The sequence below is a fragment of the Brienomyrus brachyistius genome, chromosome 8 (genome assembly GCF_023856365.1).
Source record: "Brienomyrus brachyistius isolate T26 chromosome 8, BBRACH_0.4, whole genome shotgun sequence".
Classification (NCBI taxonomy): Eukaryota; Metazoa; Chordata; class Actinopteri; order Osteoglossiformes; family Mormyridae; genus Brienomyrus; species Brienomyrus brachyistius.
This window is the reverse complement of record NC_064540.1, coordinates 13,458,415-13,479,211: the sequence shown is the minus strand read 5'-3', so window position 1 is coordinate 13,479,211 and position 20,797 is coordinate 13,458,415. Positions and strand designations below refer to the sequence as shown.

General features: G+C 43.0%; 1 protein-coding gene across 10 annotated transcripts in view; it reads left to right on the top strand.

Annotated features, from left to right (window-relative positions):
• The first annotated feature begins 340 nt into the window (after positions 1–340).
• Positions 341–20,797, top strand: part of LOC125746972 (protein bassoon-like) — an 89,800-nt gene continuing 69,343 nt past the window's right edge. For all 10 annotated transcript variants that reach the window (XR_007399118.1, XR_007399117.1, XR_007399122.1 and 7 more), the window contains exons 1-2: positions 341–629; positions 12,435–12,765. Coding sequence is in view for 1 of the 10 variants with exons in the window: in XM_049021571.1 (XP_048877528.1) it covers positions 451–629; positions 12,435–12,765 (510 nt within the window). In the remaining 9 variants the exon portion in view is untranslated. The remainder of the gene's footprint in view (positions 630–12,434; positions 12,766–20,797) is intronic.

The following is a 20,797-nucleotide window of genomic DNA, read 5'->3' as shown; positions in this document are numbered from 1 at the left end:
ACTCCTTATTTATGATCTGATTTGTATATATTTAGACATCGTTTGTGTAAAACTATTATTTTTCACCAGATATCGATCTCGGCCCTATTTTCTCACATTTTTACCTTAAATGTTTACCTGAAGTGTACCTGACAACTAGTACATCCTGCGCCCTAAAAATTGTTATTACAAAGGTAAGTGCATATACATATAATTTCGGGGAAAGTTTCAGAACCAAACTCTCCGCCCAAGGGAGACGAAGCCCGGTAGGCAACGTGCGCGCTTCCGCGGCGCCACGTCAACGCGCGCGCTCGGCCCGCTTCGGCGTCTCCGCGCGTGCTCCGTGCAGGTAGCAGGATTGTCGGTGATGATGGCGGAAGAGGAGCGACGCTAAATTATCTGTGCTTTTATTTAACGGTGATAAATCGCTGACACGCATCGTTTAACTCGCCCCTTTGCTCTTGGGTGAGCATGGGGAATGAAGCCAGTCAGGAGGGGGGCGGCCAACCCGGGCAGTCGGCTCCCACACCCACCAGGACGGGCGCTCCTGCTTCTGGTTCAGCACCACCGGGCTCTGGACAGCAAGTGAAGCCGAGTAACGGTGCGCCGGCCGGTGTGAGAGCGGCAGGAGGCGGCCCGGGAGTTAAAAGGTAACAAAATAAACAATGTAAACATTTCTCTACAGATATTCATTGTAACCCCCCCCCCCCCCCCCGACAATTGCAATGGTTTGAGTTTCAGTGCCAAAAGATGCTTGTACAGTTTATTTTCAGTTTGTTATATTGATAGCACAATCTTTAAAAACTACTATTTAACATAAAGAATATTTGATTCATGGTATTGGTCGGTGACAGTCTATTGCGATCTTACATATTTGCATTCGATGTTTGCTAAACAACCTGAGAGTATAGGATGACATGCACGCTGCCTCTGCATTTTGGAGCGGTTTGCAGTTGTAACTGTGATATGGCTTCTCGTGGAGGTTCACTGAAGTTGAAATGGTCGCTATTCTGCTTGGCCTGGAGGGGTGTGAAAAAACTGATTTGTACCTGGATCGCTGCCCGACACACCGTATACCCGCCGCTGTTCCCAGTCTGTGTGTATCACCATCTGCAGACATTTGTAGAGTTATAGCATTGGCGCGGGTCATTTGTTGCTAGATGTAACATATTCTTTACAAAGAAAGTCGAATTGCAAGACAAAAATATCAATAAAAACATTAGAACAACCCGGCATAATCATGAACTAGATGTCACTTTTCGTAGAAAAAATTTAATTTTTTGTATTCGACTGATGGATAATGTATATGCAGTAAATTAAAAGAATCAGTTGTTATCTGAAAAATATCGTAGCGGATCTTTTAGTTATGTAATGCATATCAGTATTTTGTGAGAATGGCACAAGCTCTCCCAATACTGGGCTGCACTAATTAAAATTTAAAAAGGAGTATGATGTCACAGTAAATATTTGACACGTTACCGCTGCCCGGCACAGATAACTAGACCTTTATGTATGGTAGTTGTATATGACCTATTAATAGCAACGTCGCAGAGCAATAAAAATATCTATTTCTTCAAGAGTGAATGGAGCACAGTCTTTCCCCTAGCGGTGTTTAGAGTGTGGATTTCCGGATGGATGCTAAATGGCTGAGACTCTGAGGGATGTGCTCACCTGCACACTTGCACTGTCGCAGGTGGGATGGAAGGATAAGGCCGGCCGGTGTCTGCTGGTGGTGTTGTAGAGAAAATGCACACCCTTTCTTGACAAGGCTGTGTGGATGGTGCAGCAGTTCCATTTTTAGGTAGCAGATCCTATATACCATGCACGGGACATACGGATAGACCTTTTCCCAAGCTATGATGTGCTTACTTCACAGTTTTTATGCAACATTTTTATGCCATCTGGTATTCCACCATGACTGGCATTGCAATGCAACTACCACTAGTATTCATGTTTTGTGTGTTTTTGGTTTATTTGTTATTAAAATCTGAAGGCATCTATCTAGGATGCCTCCTGGAAGGTTTCCTGGGGACGTGTTTCGGGTATTCCAACTGGGAAGAGACCCCGGACGGACCCAGGACACTCTAGAGAGATTTTTTTCTCTCGGCTGGCCTGGGAATGCTTTGCTATTCTCTCAGTGGAGCTGGAGGAGGTGGTTGGGGAGTGGGAGGTCTGGGCATCCCTGCTTCGACTGCTGCTACTGCCACCCGACCTTGGATAAGCGGGAGATCGTGGATGGATGGTTATTAAAGTTTTTCAGGTACTACAATAATGCTTAAACAAATGTGGCTTGGTGGTTTTTCCAAGGCAGGGGGGCGTCTTGGACAGTGGCTTAGCCATAACTTCCAGTGTTAGTAGAGCAGCCTGACTGAGCTCTACAGGTGTCAGTAGTGGCCCAAATTCAACTGCACATGTTGTGCTATTAATATACTTTCATTTTTTACCTTTTATGTGATTTTGTGAAACCCCTCCACAGCTATAAAAATGACTGATATGGTGTAGCGTGTGTAGTGCTGCTGCAGTTGAGTCTAGTGATCCCCCAAACCCTCACTGATAGCTGGTGTTCACAGCTGTAGTAGGTAGCTTAGGTCGACAAATGGGGGAGAAGGCATACTGCTCAGAAGTAAAACGCTGTGGAGGTTTTTGATTAAACAGAATCCACAAAGTATAAGGCCTAAACCAAGATCCCGTGATTAAAAACTCATAGCCTTGGAAGTGCTTTTAGGAATAAAATACCTTATCATTTGCATATTATAAATCTTTTAACAAAGTATATTACATTGTTCTCGGCTGTTTCCAGAGCAAGGTATTATCCAAAAACACAGAAAACTTTTGTTAATACTTATGGGAATTTTAAAATGTGCTGGATTAGGCTAGATTTCCCTACACTCTGAGTTGGACTTAATGCCGGTTCTGTCTTGAGGCTTTTGTTGCCTGCTAACCTAAATCATCCCCTTCACCAGCTTTGCAGCCCTTGCTGATAAGGATGTGACTGTTGTGATGAAGCCCTTCGCGGCGATTTTAAGCGAGGAGCCAGAAATAAGCCTTGCTTTGTGCTGTCTTCATATGTGTGATAGATTAGTTACTCTCAAGCACAATGCAATAATGCCAGGACTCCGGAATCTTCCCTAAAGCACCTCAGTGTGGTTTGTGAAGATGCAGAATTGAGAGGCAAAGGTGGGCTAATGGTGGTTAAATCATGGTAGAGTGGTAGGAGAGTTACAGAAGATCTGGAGTATGGAGGAGTGGTGCTTATATAGCACTTCACTGAACATGCAGATATTGCATGTAGAAATTGCCAATTGTTATTGACACTGATCCATACCTATTAGACGGATTGGGTATTGGCCATATGTGACCGATCCATGTCCGAATCTGCAAAAACATATCTCCTATTTCCCGTTCAATCGATTTGTACTATCAATCGCACAACAGTTCTTTCCCATTTTAGGCTTTTTGTGGCATTCCTGCTGAACACTGACACTGCCACTTAGTTTTTTTGCCACTCAGTGGGTGTGAGCACAGCTACTTCCGCCTGCTGTGATGTCATGCACATACCCTTTGCAGCAGGAGGAGCGTAAGAACATCAGATAAGATGGTGATGATCTGGAAGTATTTTTTTGCTTTTAAAAGCAAGTCGTAACACAAAACACGCACGTAATTGTGCAAGACAACACGAGTAATATGAAATAAGCAAAGGATAATTTGGGAGGCACTAGCTTGGACTGTTTTGTGCACTTGCAACAGCTTGTTGTGCAGGAGAGGCTGCTATCGCAACGAAGTTTACGTGTCGCTGTTGCCAGAGGGAGAAAAATTGTGGGCCATTTAAAGCATTCGCCACTTGCATTAACTCATTCATTCAAACTAAACTCATTCAAAACTCATATCAAGCTGCTGATCTTTGGGAACCGCCGTACAGAGGGCAGAGCATGGAGACTCCACTCGGGTCAATCTTCCTGCAGCTGAACATCGAAACACAGGATTCCCTGCCTGCGCTGCTGATGGAGAGTTTCCCCTTGTTTACATGTCATCTCATTACTGCTAGTATTACTCTATATATGAAATATCTTAAATATAAGTCTGTTTGCTATCATCAGCACAGGTATGCAGTTTATGTTAACAGAATATATACTGAGAAAGAATTCTAATTCTAATAAATTGTCATCATCACAGTATACTTGTGATTTCTCACTCAGTCACGATGACCCTGGATTTGGACTCATTCCTGAGAGCTACTCTAAGCAGCTGCAGAAATGACCCGGTGGCTTGTAAAAGCTACTACCTCATGATTCACGGCTGTGAGAAAGTATTCCGGAAGGATTTCTTTGAAGCATGGATGCTTATGCTATTAATATCCCCATGCTTTTGTTAATGAGATATTCACCCTTGGAAATGACACGGTTTTAAAAGTTATTAGACTAACTTACAGGCTGCATGTGGTAAGTGAGTTACAAGCAAAAGACTGACAAAACTGCAGACTAAACTTAACAAGAAACTCAACAGGAAGAGATTTGGTCTTGAGTGAGAAGAGTTCAGAAGACAGTAGTTGTGGCAGTAGAGAAAAATATGTATTAATTGTTTCAAAATCAGCTTTTGTTTAAGGAAGGAATTGTTGGTGAGCAAAAAAATATATAATTAATAGGGATGTGCGTTTCAGGCAGAATTACTGGTTCAATTTCGCCAGTAATTGTTTGAATAATATTTAATTAAGCCCCCCCCGACCCCCCCACCCACCACACATGGAAAAAATAATGCATGGATCAAAATGTCTCTTTCTTTCTATGCATAATTTGATGTTATCCATTACTACAAAGAATGATGTAGATATTAAAAGGTAGCTTGAATAAATCAAATGCAAACTGAAATTAAATTAAACTGAAGAGGTAGCTGAAGTGCAGTAACACACAATGTCTAATAGCCTGTGCCTCGGGCACTTATGGCGAATGGTGACCACACAATTCTAACAACACTTCTCTGGCTTATAGGCGATTCCATTATTTTAATTCCATAGAAAATAGAATGATACTGGAAAAAAAACAAAATTGCAATATTTGATGTTTTTGTGGTAAATATTGCAATATTTCTAAAACAAACAAAGGAGTTGTTTACCCAAAATAAGTTATAGCAAAGATATCATCTACTGCTGGAGTCTGTCTTTAGTGGGAAAGGCAAGAAAGTAGTTCGCTCACATTCTGGTTTAAGTCTGACAACTGAATTGTAAGACATAAATGAAGACATCAGTTGGTGTCGCTGCCAGTTTAGCCAGCAGACGCACAGCAGTGGCACCACAGTACTTGTTTTTGCTGAATATCATCTCTGTGGAATCCAGCACATTTCCGTACAGCGGGAGAGGGATGTCTTGGGTGAGGAGCTCTTGTTTCTTGTTCCTAGACTTTCTCCTCCTCACTCATTTTTGTTATAATTCTCACCAACGCATCGCTCTAGCTACGACTGAATCCAATACAAAGGGCATTAATGATTATGATTGGCTTAGAAAGCTCATGCAAAAGTCACACAAACATTAGACTAACATATAGTAGATAATAAGCGGCCTCAACCCAGCCAGCTGCTGCAGTCCTTGCTGTGTGACAATTGCATGCATATAACATACAGTGTTCATATTCACACTGCATATCTGTTACAAAATGAGACATCACACTTTGCTGCAAAAGGATTATTTAAAACCTTAAAAATAGTCTTAATACTGAAATTAAATTGAAGTGATAGCTCTAGTGTCCAATAAAGGACACAATAATTTTTATTATGCTTTGGGCAGCTATTTATTTAGTTTTGCCACACTTTGAGCTTCTGAAGGAATAAACCACAGCTTAGAGGACTTACAAATCACTACTGCTCACAATACTGTTAAGATTTTTTGGTTCTGTGCTTTTTGAATGTTTGATAGTGAAAACTCATCCATAATAATTACCTGATAGTAAAATATTTGGTCCCAAAAATGATGGCAGTGTTAAGTTAAGCACAGAAGTACATATTACATTTGGTCTTTGGAGTATTCAGTATTTCTTAGAGAAGACAATTATGCCATTTGAAGATCTCTTTAGGCTGTCATCAAAATCCAGTCATGATATGTAGACTTTCCTGGAACACACAGCACCCAGATGCTTTATCTGTAAAAAGATACCATGGTTAAGAACACGGTATTTGCTGAGGGGAAACCTTGCCATCTGCATCCGCGCCATAATTAATGAATCCACAGGCACCGCTGGGAAAGCGAAATGTCACAAACGGCCCCCTCCATCCTCCCTGAATGAGGCCAACCAGTTGGGTACATCGCTGCATAAGTGCCAGCGTGTGTGACAGTGAGGAAGCGCAAGGAATGTTTCTGTAGACATGCATGAGAGTGCACAAGCTGAAATGCAGTGACGCGGCAGGTGTCCGGGAGGGTCAACTGAATTTATAAGGCGGGGGAGAGGCGCAGCACTTAAATCGAACTAAAAGCTGAAAGTTTGAGGGGAGAGGTCTGCTGTTATCTTGTGCATAATTTTAAAGTTGAATGGTTTACGTAACATATCCACCAGTTGTCAGTAAGCTGCAGATAGTGTTTTGTCATTAGGAGTCTTGTTTTCCTGAGAACTCACATCTGTATATTCGTTATTCCTTTTCATGTACCATGTGTTGAGCAAGGCTCTTAGCCCATAGTTTGCCAGCAGCCATACCACCTACAGATGAGACTAGATAATCTACCTGTATCCAAGCTGGTTTGGGCCTGGCCTGTACTTCGATGGGAGACCAACTAGGAAAGCTGGTTTGCTGCTGGAAGAGGTGTTGATGTGGCCAACAGGGAAACCCATCCTGTGGTCTGTTTGGATCCCAATGGCCCAGTGCAGTGACGGGGTCACTGTGCTGTAAAAATGGTGCCCTCCTTCTGATAAGACATAAAACCGAGGTCCTGACTCTCTGAGGTCATGAAGGACCCCAAGAGTATGGGTGGCACCCTGATGTCCTGGCTAAAATTTCCTACTTCGGCCCTATCAATCTGGTCTCCTAATCTTCCCCTGCATCTAACTGGCGAATTTCTTTTCCTTCACTGCCTTAGCTAATGTGTGGTGACCGTACTGCTGCAGAATGGCTGTGTTGCTTTATCCAAGTGGGTGCTACACAGTGGTGGTGGTTGAAGTGACTCCCTATTAGTTCTGTAATATTCTTTGGGTGTTTGTAAGAGCACTATAATGTAACTTTCATTCATTCATTCATGGTTGCTCATGGGATTGTCTGATCCTGCTTTCTCAACTGTATGTAGCTTTAGGTATGAGCATCTGGTAAATTAATGGCTGAATGAATGAATGATGTGATATATTGTAATGAAATGTGAAAAAGCATAATTCCAAATCCAAGAGGGCAAAGGCAGCAGGGCTGCCTGCTAAGCCTCTCTAGAAAAGTACATGAAGGGCTAATAAAATGATATACTTTAGTTTCTTATGTGTTTGTTTATTTGGTGACTATAGGTACATGCTTCAGTCATTTTTTTTGTCTTCAAGATATAGTGGTAAATGGTTCTCTTTGAGCGAGTGTGTGTATGTATGGCTGTGACTTAGTGAGTGAGGGAGTACAGGGATGCCCCGGTATCTTTGTGTGTGTGTGTGAGTGAGAGAGGTACTGTCTGAGTGAGTCCCAGTATCTGTGTGTGTGTGTGTGTGTGTGTGTATGTGTGTGTGCATGTGAGGTTTTCAGTGTGCGGCAGCCCACCTCCATGTAAATGCCAGCCTCCCTGCGAAGCTGTGATGTTAGTGGAGCTTCTTTCGGAAGCTGCCCTGTAACCAGGCCACTCTACAGCCTGTGTGTCCTGGGCAGCTTTACAGTGTGAACAGCCATAATAGGTAGGCAGACTCTGGATGCTGTTTTCAGGGATTGTGCTGTATTGGGAAGATCAGGTAGTGATGCCAAGCACAGAGCTATAGCCAGAACATTATGGATTTGCTGCTTTCTTCTCACAAGTACTCTTGAAAAGGGTGTATAAACAATATCTAATGCTGCTAGCTGTTTTATGTAGAGCAGTTTGGATACTTCCTTATGTGAACAACAAGATCAGCAGGCACATATTCAATTTAAAGGTTTATGCTAAACAAGTACAAATATATGTGTTAGTACATCTTGAGAAATGTGAAAACAATTCATGTATATATATTTTTTTCCACCATTTGGGTTTGGCACTGTGTAAATAGCTATACAAAGCAAATAGATACCACTGAAAATGTATTTAAGGAAGTAAGGAAATAACTAGTGTCTATATGTCCTATTTTCAAGTGTTTCTTTCTGTACTGAAGAAGAAAACAGCACAGATGCTGTTCTGTGACTCACAGTCACACTGTTTTAATTTATCCTGAAGCGCCGCACATGTAACAGGGAAGCGCTCTCTGGGATTGCTTGGAGAATAACACAGCAGACGTTGCTTTTATGACAGGAGAGGTTCCCAGTTGGATTTAATTGCTTCTGCTAATTATTTGCTCATAATTTGACATGAATGGGAGAGAGAATCCACTGTGATTCTTTTTTGTCAGTCGCATGTGATTATTAGTTCCCTTCGAGACACAGATGGATGGAGACGTAGCAAAGCAGTGAAATAGTACTTCAGCAGTTATTATGAAGCCAAGCTACAGAATCAAGCAAAGTAAAACAGAGATGATTCTTGTTTTTTCACCACTGGTGAGAAATTCAGACTTTCAGTGGCCTACATACCTCTGACCAGGTATCGCCTTCTAAAAACAGACACTCACACCTCTAGTGATTCTCTCTATGTTATGTGTAGAGCTGCAAACGATTGCTCGATTAAACTTGATTACTCGACTATTAAAATCGTCAATGAAAATATTTGGTAACACTTTACATTAAGTGCACCTTCATAATGCATTCGTAGAACATTCATTAGCAGCACGCAAGTATACCTTAAAGCCCTAACATCCTTTAACAGCTATACATTATACATTAATAACAAACATTACATGATTATACAATTATAATGTTTGTTATTATACAATGTTTGTTATTAATGTATATTACAACTGTTAAGGGACGTTAGGGTGATAAGGTCAAAATTGCCAAGCGCAAATTTAGTTTCCTTTGACTAAGTGGAAAGTTAGCGTAACTTATTGATTGTTTGAACCCAGCAGATTATTGCAGGCTATCACAATGTGAAAATTGTATGTGCATGAAATGCATGTTGATTTTAACATTGCATATTGCGCATGCCTAGCAGTACAGTGGCACACCTGGTGTGTGAAGTTTGCATGGTCTCCATGTGTGTGCGTGTGGCGGATCTGCTGCAGATTGACTGCATGTGTGACTGAGTGTGCACTCTGCAGTATGTGGTTGGTTCCTGCCTTGCATTATATTATATTATATATAAAGAATTACTTGATGAATCGTCAGATTAATCAGTAGATTACTCGATTATTAATATAATTGATAGTGACAGCCCTAGTTTTGTGATTTTTATTGTTTTTAATTTTAGCTCCTGTTGCTGTAATGTACGTTATGGTATTTAGCATCAACTGAATCAAAAGACAAAAACCAACCCGGTGCTCAGCATTGCTTTCTAGGAGTAGTGCAGTGTCTTGGGGTCTAGAAGGTTCTCTTCTTTGGCTCCAGCTACACCACTGGGTGCTCCATCTCCCTACCAGTTACCCCATTTAGCCTGAGATTTCTCTAAGCATGTTTAACCATCTCATATGCGGTTCTAAATATTGCAATGGAAACCAAGTGAAGAGATACTAAATGAGTCGGAGGAAAGGTTCCCGTGGTAGATATTGGAGTTTGAGATGTTCTAAAGCAGCAGTGCTGGATCCCTGTTGTTTTTATACATTTTCTGTTGTATAAACCACTATGTGCAACACAGAATAATTTTACTTTTAAAATTAACTTAAAATCCTTACATTGTTCTATGTTACGCTGGTTTTGAGTCATTTTGTTTAGGCTTTCGACTAAGGCTCTTTGTGTGGTTTACTGGTTAGATCACTGGTATTTGCATCTTTGCGGCCTGGTGGAGTCATTATGCTGGATACTTGAGATTAGCAGCATTCATGCATTAATTCCTGGTTTAAACATAAATTTAGGAAAATGTTTTAATAGTAGTTAGAGAAATAAAGCTTCAAAAAAAACTATTTGTAGACATCATGCTACATTAATCATAGCTAGTTGGTTTGTATTGGTTACCTCATTGGTTACTACACAGTTAAACCAAGCATTGATTCAAAGTGCGAAATTTGACCTGTTTGTGTCAAGCATAAGTTTTTGAACACAGAGTCACTGATTAAAATGCATTTATTTGATTTGAACTAACTATCTTTAATATTGTTAAAGATTTGTGTGCAGTTTCTCCTGGCTGCTCCGGCACTTTTCTTGAGGGCATATAACAATCATTTATTATAATCACTATAACTATGGTGCTTCTAAGCCATTGTCAAAAGATGCTGCGCAGCCAGTAAAAGACAGCAATAGCTATTTATCTCAACCTTTAACGGAGAAATGTATCAGTTTGCTTATGGCTTTCTGCGGTTGTAGTGTAGCTGTAATCGTGTGGATTGTCCAAGCAGGAGAGTCCCTTATGCCTGACTAGCTGTTGAGTCACAATGGAGATCCCGTAATACATGCATATACGTGCTCAGGATTGTTTTTCATAGATACTGGCGGTGTGTAGCTCAGCGGCTTAGGTATCTTTGCCAGAGTCTGGAAGGTCATGGGTTTGATTCTCATGAGTAGCAGAGTTATCATATTGCTGTTGCTTTCCACAGTTTGTCTGTTGCTTTGGACACAAGTGTCTACTAATTAAATGAATGTATGTATAATGTATCCCACTCCAAGCATTGCTTATTAAAATCAGCCATTGCTAATTACTAAATAAACATATTTTTACAAAAATAGACTGAACTCCTAATGACTTAATTAAAATAAATATACTAGTAATTTCCCAAAAAGAAAATTCCAATTTGATAAAATATAAAATGAAAAAGCTCACAAGTACTAGGCTTAAAGTAAGGCGTCAGGAATTTAACATAAGGTAAACCTGAAACATCCCAGGGAGAAATTCTGGTGCTATGTGAAACAGAGCATCAGGATTGGGACAGGTAGTCTGAAAAGGAATGAATCCATCAATTAAATCAGACATAAGCAAGGAACATGTGGTAGGAATTGACAGGAAAAACCCCAGTCACATGGCTCTCCAGCCCTGAAGCCCCTCCTCCCCTGTCTTACTCATATGCGCTTGATTTTGTGGATGCATGGTAACTGACGTGACAGATAAAGCAGCAGCCCCGCATATGCGTGTGCAACATAGGGCTCTTCGGCTAGTCTGACTGGGAGCTCAGAGAGGCAGGGCATGATTATCAGGAAATATACCGGAAGAGGCCTGCGAAATAGGCTGAGAAGTACAGTACAGTGTGAAATTTACTAGTACACCTGCTGACCTGTGTCAACCAGCACAGCAATGCTGAGAGTGTCTGAGTCCTGTTGGACTGAATGAACTCTGCCAACTTTGGTGCGTGTAGTATTTTTAATACCTAGACTGATCAAAAAATAAAAGTCGCCATTGAATTTTTCGTTGGACCACCTTTAGCTTTGATTTTGGCGGACATTTGTCATGCCATTGTTTCCACAAGCTTATGCAACATCTCACCCTTTATTTTCATCCAGAATTGCCTTCATTTCTCACCAAGATCCTGTACTGACAAGTGAGTTGAAGCTCCATAAAGCCTCCTTCAGCACGTCCCAAAGAACTTCAGTGAGGTTAAGGTCACAACTCTGTGGTGACCAAGTCATACATGAAAATGCTTCCTCACGCTCCCTGAACCACTCTTTGACAATTGGAACCCAATGAATCTTGGCATTCTTGTGCTGGAATGTGCCCATGCCAACAGGGAATACAAACATTCATTGCTGATGGATGGAGGTGTAACCTGGCCAGTCAGTAGATTCAGGTACTCAGCTGACTTTACTTTACTGCTGCATAACGTTGCTGAGCTGTAATAATGATCCAGTCATTGGCTCTTAAGTATTTGCTGATATAAATTCAAACGGCGACTTCTTTGTGGCTGGGCAGTGTATGAAACAGTAATGGAAATACTTCTTTCTTTAAAAGTGTACCAGTCTAATTATACCTGCTGAACAATTGTGAGCAATTTCTCCTAGAAAGTTATCCTCATTTTACACATATTGAAATGCTGACTTGTGCATATTGGTGCTAATCGAATATTTCGAGGTGAATAGCATTATTGTTATTTTGCCTGTAGCAGAGTTTTCACATAGTTAGTCAGGGTGTAGAGGCTCAACATGGTTGGCGGAGCTGTGGAGGTTTAGCATTTATAGTGGGAGTGCAGAGGCTCAGCATGGGTGGTGGGGGTGCAGAAGCTCAGCATGGGTGGTGGGGGTGCAGAGGCTCAGCATGGGTGGTGGAAGTGTGGAGGCTGTCAGCATCATCTGACCCAAGTGTCTCACCATTGCAGTGTACCTGCGAAGAAACCTCAGCCCAGCGGAGGGGATGGAGGAGCGGGGGCAGGAAGGCAGGCCCTGAACAAACAGCCCCCTGCGGCGAAACAGGGCGCTCCCCAGACCCAAGCTGATAAGGGTGGGAAGACTCCCTCAGCATCCGATGGAGGCGGAAGTGCACCAGCTTCGCCGTACACTGTGCCGCAGATTGCTCCCATGCCCAGCAGCAACCTGTGCCCTGTGTGCAAGACGGCGGACCTGAAGGCAGACAGCAGCAACACCTGTACCCAGTGCCGCCAGGTGGTGTGCGGCCAGTGCGGCTTCAATCCCAACCCGCACCTCACTGAGGTAGGCCTGGCCAAGAGTGCCTGTATCTTATATTACATGTCAAAGTAACAACTCCTCTAGCTCCTAACCCTAAGCCCATCTCGGTCTTGTGTCACAGGAGCAAAGAGTGCCTGTATCTTCCTATATCTTTGCAGGCTTGTAGTAATGTCTGTTGAGGTGGGGACGGTGGGATGGGGATCTGTGACCATATGTTGGTTCCGGTCCTTTGCTGGCATCGTTATTGTATTGCTGCTGGGCTATTGAATAAGTGTCACTTCATGCCATTGATAATGGCTGACCTGCTCTCTGACCCCAAGTTTTCGCTACTTTTGTAAGCTTTTTGTAAGGTTTGCTGCTGCAACTCTTTGCCCAGTAGGACTCCACTATTTTACTAAGCATATGTTGTATTACTAAATGTAAAAAATAAATCTCTTAATTTCCAAAAAAAGACTAGATAATGAGTACTGAGTGCTGCCCTTGTTGACTATGGTGTTGATTACTCCTTTTATAAATGATCTGGGGATGGAAATCTGAAAAACTGTTGAATTAGAAATATAATGGATAAGAACAAAAAGGACAATAGTCTTCAGTAGAGTTCTCTAAGATGGATGCAGCGATCTGACTTTTTAATCCATATACCAATAATGGTACTTGGGCTTTGGGGACAAGCCAATATCAAGTACCGATACAACACCTGTGTATAATTGATACATTGCATGGCTCACTGTGTCTTCCATGTAGAGACTAGGATCATTCTTTGGTGTGTATGGGAACATCAGGCTTGACCTGCCTTCATAACTTTGTAAAACAGAATGTAACACACACACACACACACACACACACACACACACACACACACACACACACACACACACACACACACACACGTAGGGTATACCTATCCTTATGGGACCCGCTCATTCACTTCTATGGGAAAAATACTAACGCTAACTATGACAACCTTAACCCCCACCCTGCCCTAACCATAACCATAAGTAACCAAGCAAAATACAAGAGTTTTTTTTTTAGTTTTTTCATAGCAGTCACTAATTTTTATAAAATAGAGTTTTCCTTTATGGGGTCCAGGAAACCTTTCCCTATAAGGGAAAAAAACAAAAAAAATCACATTATGGGGACATTGTGGGGACACACACACACTTAAGTTTACTGAATTATTTATTATTAAAATAAATAATCATGTCAGCAGCTTGGCAAAAATCTTCAAGATTAACAGGAATTGCAATTCACGTATTAGCCTTTTAATTCAAAAACAAATTGGCCAGGATTAAAAATTCCAGTACAAAACAAACTTGATCAATTAAGTCACAATTCACACAAGTAGTATAAACAACTGACTTGGTAACCCTCGTTGAACTTCAAATTGACAATGGGCACATGTCAGAGTTCCAGATATTTCTGGTGAAGTTCATTGCTGGTACATCTTTTAACTATTTTGATGTGTTAGCACACTTTCTTGTAGTGCTCAGGTGGAGCGGGTTCAGAAAAATATGTCCGTGATGGTGAACTGATGCAGGTAATCCAGAAAATTATTGGCCAATCAGTTACCTGGATTCAAATAACATTCTGAGACATAACAAACATGGATTTAGGTAACTGGTTAAATTTACAGATGACACCAAGGTGGGTTGTGTAGCAGATACTAAACTAGCAACAGAGAGGCTACTACGGGATCCTGATTTAATTAATTAATTAATTAATTAATTAGCGACTGGGCTGATACCTTGTAGATGAAATTTAACATAGATAAATGTAAGGTAATCCATGCAGGGAGCAGAAATATAAAGTATTGATATTTTATGGGTTCCACTGAAATAAAGGTAGCTGATTACAGTATGAGAAAGATCTCGGTGTGAATGTTGATGCTTCCATGTCCCACTCACACCAATGTGAGGAAGCAATAAAAAAGCCCAATAGGATGTTGGGTTACATCTCTACTTGTGTTTAAGTCAAGGGAGATGATGCAACGATTATATGATTCCTTGGCAAGACCCCACATAGAACATTGTGTGCAGGTTTGGTCACCATACCTTAAGAAGGACATTGCTGCCTTGGAAAGGGTGCAACGTAGGGCTACGAGAATGTTTCCTGGTATTAGAGGAATGTCTTATGAGGAGAGGTTTGCTGAGCTGAATCTGTTTAGCCTTGAGCAAAGGAGACTAAGGGGGACATGATCCAGGTATATAAGATTCTAACAAGTATGGATGCTGTTCAGCTAAATGGCTATTTCAATATTAGTTTAAATACTAGAATTTGTGGTCATAAGTTGAAATTAACAGAAGATCATTTTAAAATGAATTTCAGAAAGCACTTCTTTACACAACGTGTAGTTAGAGTATGGAATAGTCTTCCTGCTAGTGTAGCGCAAGCTAAAACCATGGGTCCCTTTAAAGCAGAGCTAGATAAGATTTTAAGAACTCTAAGCTATTAGTTAAGTTCTTCCCAAACGAGCTTGATGGGCCGAATGGCCTCCTCTCGTTTGTAAAGTTCTTATGTTCTTAAGCCCTCATTTTCAGCAGCTGTCTGGGGTTGCTCATCCAGAATAATGAATTTGAGAACCTTTTCTGTTATTTCTGGTGCTTTCAAACTGTTATTGGGAAATGTCTTGCATCTTTACAATCCATCTGAGAAAGTTCACTGCTTCTTCAAATCATCCCCTTTTCTTTGTTTGGTTTAACTCATTGTGTTCTTCATCTGGGAGGTATCTGATTAAGTTAGTTCTGTTATTGTTTAGTGTGGTACCACCAACCCTTGAAACACTGCAGATATTGCAAATAGCTGTACAACTTGTTGGTGTAGCAACTTCAAGCATGAAATACCGGCAAACCGCTGACTTTTTAGCTCCCTCCCTGCTATGCTAGCTGTACTTCTAGCAAAATGGATGGGTTTACCAGCTCACTGATGACGCATGAGGTAGTACTTTGAGTGGATGTAAACATACAATAACACAGAACTGAGTTGAATAGATCAGTCCCATAGATTGGCCCTGTTGTCATAATACCCGATCCAGCTATTTGAGTCAGTATCGGTGCGATATCTGATATCAGCATCAGATTGATGCACCCTTATTTTCTAAGACAGTCCCTGAAATGGGGGGCTCTCTGACTTCTGAATTTTTAAAATAAGCTTTTATTGCTATGTGCAAGTTATGTTATATTCATTATTGTAAACAAACATAGAAAATCAAGACAACTCGTAACCTTGACATCAGGAAATTTGATCATAGCACGTTAGCTGTTACCACCTCATCCTTAATTAGCTGAGCATAATTCCTTTGTGACTATGGTGGAACTGGGGGACTTCAATGCTCACGTGGGCAATGACAGTGAGACCTGGAGGGGCGTGATTGGGAGGAACGCCCCCCCCGACCTGAACCCGAGCGGTGCTTTGTTGTTGGACTTCTGTGCTCGTCATGGATTGTCCATAATGAACACCATGTTCAAACATAAGGGTGTCCACATGTGCACTTGGCACCAGGACACCCTAGGCCGCAGTTCGATGATCAACTTTGTGGTCGTGTCATCGGACTTCGCGGCCCACCTGGTGGTGGGTTGGCTCCGCTGGTGGGGGAGGAAGCCGGCCAGGTCTGGCAGGCCCAAGCGTATAGTGAGGGTCTGCTGGGAACGTCTGGCGGAACCCCCTGTCAGGAGGAGTTTCAACGCCTACCTCCGGCAGAACTTCTCCCATATCCCGGGGGAGGCGGGGGACATTGAGTCCGAATGGGCCATGTTCCACGCCTCCATTGTGGAGGTGGCTGACCGGAACTGCGGCCGTAAGGTGGTCGGTGCCTGTCGCGGCAGCAATCCTCGAACCTGCTGGTGGACACCAGTGGTGAGGGATGCCGTCAAGCTGAAGAAGGAGTCCTACCGGGCCTTTTTGGCCTGTGGGACTCCAGAAGCAGCTGACGGCTACCGGCAGGCCAAGCGGGATGCGGCTTTGGCGGTTGCTGAGGCAAAAACTCGGGTGTGGGAGGAGTTTGGCGAGGCCATGTAAAACGACTTCCGGACGGCTTCGAGGAGGTTCTGGTCCACCATCCGGCGGCTCGGGGCGGGGAAGCGATGCAACATCAACACTGTTTATAGTGGGGATGGTGCGCTGCTGACCTCAACTCGGGACGTTCTGGGTCGGTGGAGGGAATACTTCGAAGACATTCTCAATCCCAACGACACGCCTTCCGTAATGGAAGCAGGGTGTGGGGACTTGGGGGTGGACTCGCCTATCTCTGGGGCGGAGGTCGCTGAGGTGGTTAAAAAGCTCCTCGGTGGCCGGGCCCCGGGGGTGGATGAGATCCGCCCAGAGTTCCTCAAGGCTCTGGATGTTGCGGGGCTGTCCTGGTTGACACGCATCTGCGGCATCGCGTGGACATCGGGGGCAGTGCCTCTGGACTGGCAGACCGGGGTGGTGGTCCCCCTCTTTAAGAAGGGGGACCGGAGGGTGTACTCCAACTATAGGGGGATCACACTCCTCAGCCTCCCTGGTAAGGTCTATTCGGGGGTCCTGGAGAGGAGGGTCCGCCGGATTGTTGAACCTCGGATTCAGGAGGAGTAGTGTGGTTTTCGCCCTGGCCGTTGAACAGTGGACCAGCTCTATACTCTCAGCAGGGTTTTGGAGGGCTCATGGGAGTTTGCCCAACCAGTCTACATGTGTTTTGTGGACTTGGATAAGGCATTCGACCGTGTCCCTCGGGGAGTCCTGTGGGGGGTGCTCCAGGAGTATGGGGTACCGGGCTTCCTTTTAAGGGCGGTTCGGTCCCTGTATGACTGGTGCCAGAGCCTGGTCCGCATGGGCGGCAATAAGTCGGACTCGTTTCCAGTGAGGGTTGGACTCCGTCAGGGCTGCCCTTTGTCACCTATTCTGTTCATGGTTTTTATGGACAGAATTTCTAGGCGCAGCCAGGGCGTTGAGGGTGTCCGGTTTGGCAGCCTCAGGATTAGGTCTCTGCTTTTTGCAGATGATGTGGTTCTGTTGGCCTCATCGGACCGTGACCTTCGACTCTCATTGGGACGGTTTGTAGCCGAGTGTGAAGCGGCTGGGATGAGGATCAGCACCTCCAAATCCGAGACCATGGTTCTCAGCCGGAAAAGGGTAGAATGCTCTCTCCGGGTTGGGGTCCTTCCCCAAGTGGAGGAGTTTAAGTATCTCGGGGTCTTGTTCACGAGTGGGGGAACAATGGAGCGGGAGATCGACAGGCGGATCGGTGCGGCGTCAGCAGTGATGCAGGCGCTGCATCGGTCTGTCATGATGAAGAGAGAGCTGAGCCAAAAGGCGAAGCTCTCGATTTACCAGTCGATCTACGTTCCTACGCTCACCTATGGCCATGAGCTATGGGTAGTGACCAAAAGAACGAGATCGCGGGTACAAGTGACCGAAATGAGTTTCCTCCGCAGGGTGGCTGGGCTCTCCCTTAGAGATAGGGTAAGGAGCTCAGTCATTCAGGAGGGACTCAGAGTAGAGTCATTGCTCCTCCGCATCGAGAGGAGCCTGATGAGGAGGCTCGGGCATCTGGTCAGGATGCCTCCAGGACGCCTCCCTGGTGAGGTGTTCCGGGCATGTCCCACTGGGAGGAGGCCTCGGGGAAGACCCAGGACACGCTGTAGAGACTATGTCTCACGGCTGGCCTGGGAACGCCTCGGGGTCCCCCCAGAGGAGCTGGATGAAGTGGCCGGGGAGAGGGAAGTCTGGGTCTCCCTGCTGAGACTGCTGCCCCCGCGACCCGACCCCGGATTCAGCGGTAGATGATGGATGGATGGATGGACTATGGTGGAATGTAAAATAAAAATGTTGAAGCCTGGAGATTTGATGAAATAAAAATATCCTTAATATCTGGATGGTTTGTAGAGGAAAAGTTCAGCCTTAAACTAAATGAAATTGGCTATCTGCTGCTGTCTTAAACTATGTACCATTTGAGTCAGAAAACCCTACAATTCCTTTGGCCACCGTTCATCACTTACCACGTCAGATTAAGTTCTTTCTTACCTTTGCCAGATGTTTCAGTCTTCTGTCACAAGGGCGTGGCATCGTGCAGGCAGGGAACAGAGGATGTGGACGACCCACTGGCGGCTCAGTGGACAAATGAGGATTTTATTAAACAAACCGAAAACACTAAGAACACTACATAAAAAAAAACAAAAGGACCACGAGGGGTCAAAAACAGAAGTGGATAAACAAAGACTAAATTTACAAAAGGCAGGCAGGCTGCAAACAGAATCTTCACTGACAATACAACTATCACAAACCATCACAAACAACGAACCACTATGATTAAAACTCAGGCAGGAACTTAAATACTGAACAGGGTAATGACAGGCAGGAGTGAAACACACAATTAACCAATCGGGGAGGGTGCAGGACAATGAGCAATCAGGAAAACACACAAGGGGAGGCACAAGAACAGGTGGAACTAATTAACTCAAAGGAACTAACAGGGAAACTAAGAACTATCCAAGAAAACAAGAAAAATAGAATCTAACACTCGGCAATAACAGACAGGTACAAACACTATGGAAGTAAATTAATGACAAAAGTCGTTGATGAAAAAAAACACGTTGAATTACACTTATCAAATAAAAAAGCATTGCATTATTGATGCTTTGAATTTTTGGGGACTGTAATTTAATATGTGTATACATTTAAACATTGAACATTTCAACTGAAAACATTTCAATTGTAATTTCATTGCTTAAATATTCAGTACAAAAATATTCGGCTTCCAAAATTCAGTTCCAAAACATACGTATTTTAAAGTGCATGTTTATAATTCAACCACATGAATTCAGTTAATTTAATTTTTTAATTTTTTGTGTTTTTTTCATCAATGACTTTTGTCATTAATTTACTTCCATAAAACACAAGCACGGGCACAAAGACCCGAAACCAAATGCAAAATCAGAAGACACAGGAAGTAGAAAAACTAATACAATGAAACACTAGGAAAAAAAATACAAAAACAGACGATGCGTTCGTTTTTCTCTCGGAACTCGGAAATTCCAAGTTGAGTGACATCACATCCAACAATATCCTGTTTGAGCTACCACATCTCGGAACAAACATGGCTGCCTCCATGAACATGCTGTTCTGTGTTGTTGCTTTATATTTTAGCAGATTTGGAGTAAGATTATTTTTTCAGATAGACAAACAAACAAGAAACATGAACTAGTCAAACCACATTAAAAGCTTTAAAAAATATTTTAGTACATTCATAGTGATGCTCTTTTTTTCAAGAGGCAAACAAACTACAAACAAACCAAAGACTAAGAAGTCTGGTAAAAATCTGATATTACTGCTAGGATACTGTTTATGGTCACGATATGGTATTCTCTAAATCGAACACGTGCAATTATATTTATAATTATTAATACATTTAGCAAATTAAACATTTTTAAAGATTTATAAAATAGAATTACTGTTGAGTGTGTAAGCCGCCATGTGGAAATTACATCACAGGGGCAACTCGGACAAGAAAATTCTGTCCGACATCAACGTCATAAAAAAGGCATGTTTCCGACAGGAAATGAAGTTTTTTGTGATGTTTCGTGACGTTTTAATCTGAGTTCTGACTTCGAGAGAAATAATAGAATGCACCAAGAGGAGGCTCAGCTCCTTGAACCATGTGGCCAATGGGGAGCAGGGGAAACACTACAAACTAGGACAACAGGGAAAAGGACACAGACTGGCACAACAGGAGCTGACCCTGACATCTTCACTCTAGGGGTCTCCTCTGGATATCAATCTAAAAGTAAATTTTACTGATAAATATGCAAGATTGGTCAACTAAATCTCCATGTATCTGAGAGAAAGCGTGATAGGAAGCTCCCCTGACTGTAAGTCATCATGGGCAAAGGTCACTTCGCTATCTGTACCCCTAGTGAGCTCCTCACTTGGCTGTGTGTCAGAGACTGCAGGCATGCAGTAAACCAGCTGTGCCTTTCAGGTGTCCCGTGGGGGATTCCAGAGGGGGCACATGGGGACTATCCTATAGAGGAATGCAGAGGGGATGAACGGGGATGATCCCATGTGGGTTTGCAGAGGGATCAAA